Here is a 6103-nt window from a genome sequence, read left to right as displayed (position 1 = left end):
AGGGCAGCGGGAAAGTCTGAGGGGTGGGCGAGAGAGAGGACAGAGACCTGGGAGTTGATGGGTCCCCCATTCCAGACCAGCCCTCCCCCAGAGAGGCCCACACCTGTTCCATTCAGAGAGAAAACCAAGAGGTTGGTCAAGGAGAAAACCTGCCAGAGGAAGGAGCCCGCAGGAGCGGCAGAACAAGGCTTCGCTTGGCAGAAGCAGGAGGAGGGTGGGCAGAAAGAAGCTGTCGCGGACTTAAAAAAACAGACACTGACGGGCAGTCCGGCCCGGACGATGCGATGCCGTGGAATGCACTGGACGATGGGGCGGGGCGGCGCGGCGGGCTCAGATGGCCTCCACGTAGTTGGCCGGCAGCATCCCCGTGTCGCCGGTGCGCTCCACGGTCCCGTACATCCAGCCGTCGTCGATCTGCTGCACGTTGACGATGGTGTCCCCGTCCTGGAAGGAGACCTCGTCCTCGTCGGCCGCGCTGTAGTCGTACACGGCGCGGTACCGCTTCTGCAGGGGTGGGGCACAGTCAGCCGCGCGGGACACAGCCCCCTGCCCAGGGACCCCAGACTGCCAGGGGAGAGGGGACCTGGGAGGCAAGGAAGGGCCAGCCGCCCCCGCTGTTGTCACCTCTGAGGCACTTCCTGAGAACCATCACCCTTTTAATAACAGACTTGGCATCTACGAAGTGGTCAGGCACAAGGTAAGGGGGGAGGTGAGGGCCTCTCTGCCCGCCACCTCCGAATGCAGGACACCAGCGGGGCAGTAAAGATGTGCCAAGCCCCGCAGGCTGTCATCTGCACATGAGCTCGAGTGCTTCTTCGTGTCTGAAGCTGGGAGGCGTCTGCTCCACTCCCAAGTTCAGGCGGAGACCTCTTCTCGGGAGAAGACTCTCCAGGTGACAGGGGTGTCTATCAGGGTCGACCTTCCAATCTCAGCCCAAATCTTTGGCTGACACCCCACCTCTGGGTCTTGGGGTGGCCAAGGTCATGACAGCCTCTGACCTGCCCTCGACTTGACTTGTCTAGAGGGGGTGCTCAGCCTTCCTGGTCCCCAAGTCCAGGTCCTGAGATAAGGCTCAAGAGATGAGGGTCCAGGGCTGAATGGGAAGCCTCTGATGTGCCCCCACCTCTCCACGCCCGCTTCTAAGATCCCTGCTCCGACCCTCAGCTTCCAGTCCCTGGTCTCTCCTCTGCAGCTGTTCACCCACCGTGATCTCGGGATCTTTGCAAATGCAAACCCAAGCATGTTACTCTCTGGCTTTAAATTCTTCAAAGGTCCCGATCCTTTTCCACACTACATTTCAAGCCTTTCAAGTAGAAGGAACCAGCTCCACCGGCCCCCAAACGACCTCGGTCTCTGCCTCTGTCTCTCTGGCCCAGCCACCACTGTCTACACCTGTATCCTGTAAGAGCCTCCCAGCTTGCCTCTCCGCCTCAGCCTCCTGCTGCTGCTTCTCAACATCGCTTCCAGAGCCGTCTTTCAAAAATACAAGTCAGACCCTGTGACTACGCAGAGCTCACCAGTCACAAGGCCTTCCTGTGGCCCACGAGTCCCCACATGACCGGGCGCCATCTTTCATCCACTTCCCTTCTCCAGTCACTGGCCTTCCTGCTGATCCTCGACCTTGCCTAGAATACACCTGCCGCAGAGGCCTGGGAAGCTCTTGGCACTTGAGTGCTGCTTGCACTGCTCACGCCTTCCCTTCACTGAGGTTTCGCTCAACCCCCACCCCACCCCCCGCCATCTTTTTCTTTACAGCACATGCACGGCCTGACCTTACACCATATACCTGCTTATTTATGGCTTTTGCATCTGTCTCCCTGACTGGGAGGATAAATGCTCCAGAGAGCAGGAAGGGGTTCTTTTATTTAGAATCCTGAGTATTGTCAGGCTTAGTACGTGTCTGAAGGACTGGAACCTGACCCTTCATACAAATTCTTGGGTCCACCCAGCACCCCACCCACCACTGATGCGCCTTCATTTGCGTGTCCAGAGCAGGAGGTGGCAGCAGGCCTTTATCTCTGGCTATTTTATGTCTCTAAGAATTGTTTCTCCTCCTCCAAGAGCTACTTTGCACCCAGCTCAGAGGCGCTATCCATGGGGGGAGCCCAGTGCCAGCGGGGAGGGGGCGGGGGAGCCAGACTTATAGGCCAGGGGCTGACAAGCCTTGTCTTGCCCCACTTCCTACGTGGCTCCCTCATTTACTCAGCCCAGCTGACAAGTGCTCGCCCTGTGCCTCACTCAAGGAAAGGGACACCTTGTCGGCAGTCAAGCCCATGGAACACACACAGAAGTTAACGGAACTGTTTTTTAAGTCTGAAAAAGTACTGTGAAGGAACCCAGTGATACAAGTGTCATGGTGTCATGGGGTGGTCTGGGAGGGCCCCTCAGAGGCACGCTGATCTGAAAGGGGCGGGGGGTGGTTATTCTCAAGACTGGGAAGCAGGGCCTGGGTCTGGAAGGCCTCAAGCAGAAATGTATGCCTTGCACACCCCCTGGTAGCTGGAGTTGACCTGCCCAGGGTATAGCAGGTGCTGGAAGACAGGCCCTAATCCTAGCCCAGGGCTCTGCCCACTACACTACACTACTAACAGATGACAACTGGAGCCAGGGTCAAAGGTCAGGGGAAGCCAAGCCTTCTGGAAGGGGTTTTTCAAGGAAAATCCACGACCTATGTCCAGAAGTCCTTCTCTAGGCCCAACTACCTCTGACCTCTGGTCTCTGACCTCCAAACTCTGCAGTTTCTCCTCAAACCAGGGCTACTCACCCCGCCCCCGCCTGGGGCGCTGCGCTGCATGGAGACCGGGGCTGCAGGTTCCTTATAACCACCGTAGGACTGGGCCACCGGCTGCTGCTGGGGCTGCTGATAAACTGTAAGACAGACGGGACTGGCTCAGAAACTGTCTTGTCACACCCAGCCCCTCCAGCCCCTGTCTTCCCCCATGAAGCCCACAAACTAGCTCAACCCCACTTCTCAAAGGCGTACATCTGTGGGTGCATGTTGGTGGGTGCTGTTTTCTGCAGCAGTAGCTCTTCTCCCCCATCATGTTGGGGCCTAGCACAGGCCCTGCCCCGGGCTCATGCCCTGGGCACTCAGGATGGGACCTGAGGGTTTGATGTGTGCACATGTATAAGCATATGTGATCGCACAGGCGTCTCTCCAACATCTTCCCACCTGTAGCTGGCCTGGTCTCGGGACTTCTGCCCACACAGGCTGCAGTCTCACCTGGGGCACTGGTTGGGATGTGGTGAGGTTGCTGCTGCTCCTGGGGCCGCCGGTAGCTGCTGCTGTCCGGGGAATCTCGGCGCTCAGGCTCCAAGCCCTCCCCGCTGCTGGGGCCCATGCGGCTCTTCTCAAACTCCTCGTGGTATTTTATCTGCAGAGGCAGAAAGCCCTTTATGAAGAACCCACAGCAAACCCACAGAGCCACTCACAATTCTGGGAGGGAAGAGGTAGAGAGAGGCAGGTTCTGCTGGGGTTGGAGCAACTGTCTGCTCTTGGACAAGCTACTTAACCTTGCTGAGCCACAATGAACACCTCTGTAAAATGGTGTCTACCTCAGGCATTGCTGGAGGAGGTGAGGAGATGAGAGCTGTAAAAGGGCATATAAACCAAAGCATCAGGTGAGTGTGAGTTGTGATTTTTGTCCACAGCAGAAACTGGGGCCCCCCAGCTTCCTGTTGGGTCAGTAGTGGCAGCTCCTGCTTAATGATTACCTACTAGGTGTCAGACACAGTGCTAGGTGCTCTATATCCCAGGCTTACTTATCTTGTCAGCACCTATGAGATGATAGGTAAATTACATCTATTTTATAAATGACAGCCCCCATTTAACAGACACAAAGGAAATGAAGGCACTGACAAGCAAAGTGATTGATTCCTAATCAATTCTGCCTCTGCAGATGCCACCTGCAGAGCCAGAGTCCAGGGATGCTCTGCCGAGGACCCAGCATCCCTGGACAGGAAATGCTTAGTGCTTCCTAAAGGTGCTCCTTCTCTTAGAGATGGACTCTTCCTCTTGTCAGATTCCAAAAAAGAGCAAAATGAGGCCCGGGGAAGCCACACACCGCAGGCACTCAGCAAAGGCTGGTAGCGTCAAACAGATCAGGATCCTGGAGACCTTCCAGAGCTTCTGCTCTTAAAATCTGCTTCCACCCCACTGAATTGCTTGCTAGAATTCAAGTTCCAAGGCCTTCCACAGATCCTGCAAAATCAGGGCCGAGGTTCTAAAAGGGGAATTTATTGAACGCTCCCCAGGTGAGTCTGAATTTAGCAAAAGCTCCCCTGGCTGAGCCCCTCAGCCACGCTCATACTCCTGAACAGAGTGGTTCCTAAACATTTTAACATGTGCAGGGAAAACTCAAGAGGAATATTTCGTGACACATGAAATTTTGCTGAAATCCAAATTTCACTGTCCAAAAATAAAGTTGCATCGACACACAGCCACACCCTTCATTTACCTGTCATCTGTGGCTGCTCTCAGCTGTCACCTGAACCCAGCAGCTGGGACAGAAGCCACACGGCCCACAAAACTTAAAATAGTTACTATTTGGTCCTTCACAGAAAGTTTGCTAACCTCAGCTATGCACACTCCTGTCAGTAAAATATACGTTAGCACGATCCTCCTAAATTACATCTATTTTATAAATGACAGAGTCCTACTGGACAGATAAGGAACACATACTGTAAAACTTACATAAAATACACGAATTTTTGAAAGTGTAAGATGAAAAGGAGCTCAAGCGAGAAGACCTGAGCGTTTCCCCTGCACTCTCCAGGGGCACACAGCCCAAACCCCACCTAGAAGACCCCCCGTGGGGTGGGAAGCGGCTCAGGAAGGTGCTAAGGCCTGCAGTTTGAGTGTTCAGGAAAGCTGGGCTGACCTGGGGGTAGGGGAAGAGGAAGTGGGACAGAGAGTGACAGAATAGCTCCCCACACCCCCCAGAGGAAACTCGGAAAGCAGGACACTGAGAAATTGGTCCTGTCTCAGGCAGGCCCAGGTCCTGAATTCTCTGTAGGCCTCAGGCCACCTGACTGGAAACTGGTTCTCACTTCCTGGTCCACCAGGAACCTGCCCTATGATTATCTCATGGAAAATAGGGTGGGGATGGGGGCGGTAGGTCAGGGAAAGAAGAGGGACAAAACCTGCCCCCTCCCCCTGGCCCCGGGCAGTCCCCTTTGGCCATCCACTCCCACTTTCTCTGCTGCCTACTCCCTGGCCCCTCCCATGCCCCTGGAATTCATTTTGCACGGAGGGCAGGGGTTAACACTTGGCGGGAAAGGGCTTGCATCAGAAGCTCAGGTCTGAGCCATGGCCAGCTGGGAGCACTGGCCAGCTGGGAGCACCTGCGTGCTGCCGCTGGCTGAGTGACGGTCAGTGGGTCAGTCCCCGCAGCCTAGGCTGGAAGGACTGGCCCGGGAAGGGTCTGGTCTGGAGGCACAGAGTCTCACTTAGGGGTTCAGATCAGGACCAGCCCCCGCTTCTCCCTGCCCCTTCCCTCATGCCCAAGCAGGGCCCCACACCCGAATGGTGAAACACGCTGAGTGTATTCCTGAGGGGGCAGCTGCCCACCCTGGCCAGACTGAGAACCCACAGGAGCCCCCGACTCCCACTAGGAAGGGCAAGCAGGGGTGAAGTTCTCAGACACAAGGGCCAGTGCCCTGTTCACGGATTCCTAAGACATGGGCAAAAGATGAATCTCCCCCACCTCCACCCCCTTAGTAGCCCCCATTTGCTGGTGGGTGGAGCGGGGGCAAGGAAAGGGGACAATCCTCTTGAGGCCTCCAGGCTCACAAGGCAACTGCCCTTCCGACTTTTGTCCTGGGGTGGGAAAGGTCAGCTTCCCGTGTTTACTTTCTGTTAATGAAAGGAGGCTTGGTCCAGGGAGCCAGTGACCCGCCAATGTGGAGGCAGACAGAGGCTGTCACGGGGCCCGTGGGTGCAGGAGGTGGACTAGAGGTACAGCTACCCCGGGTGACAGTCCCCTCTCTCTCAGGTGTGACCCTATCTAAGCTAATGATGAGGTGACAGAGAACCCTGGGGAAAAGGGTATGTCTAGTGCCAGCTCCCTCCCTGCCAAGGGACTAAGACCCAGCGTGGGTCCCC

General features: G+C 56.0%; 1 protein-coding gene across 1 annotated transcript in view; it reads right to left on the bottom strand.

Annotated features, from left to right (window-relative positions):
• Positions 1 to 330: 330 nt before the first annotated feature.
• The window catches only part of LASP1 (LIM and SH3 protein 1), a gene marked incomplete at both ends in the record, with an annotated part of 33440 nt that continues 27667 nt past the window's right edge, over positions 331 to 6103 (bottom strand). The window contains 3 exons of the mRNA XM_084238668.1: positions 331 to 504; positions 2765 to 2868; positions 3224 to 3374. Of these exons, the coding sequence (XP_084094794.1) occupies positions 331 to 504; positions 2765 to 2868; positions 3224 to 3374 (429 nt within the window). The remainder of the gene's footprint in view (positions 505 to 2764; positions 2869 to 3223; positions 3375 to 6103) is intronic.

The sequence above is a fragment of the Talpa europaea genome (assembly GCF_964194135.1).
Source record: "Talpa europaea genome assembly, chromosome: 7".
Taxonomy (NCBI): Eukaryota; Metazoa; Chordata; class Mammalia; order Eulipotyphla; family Talpidae; genus Talpa; species Talpa europaea.
The sequence above is the reverse complement of the archived record's forward strand: the minus strand, read 5'-3'. Positions and strand labels throughout refer to the sequence as shown.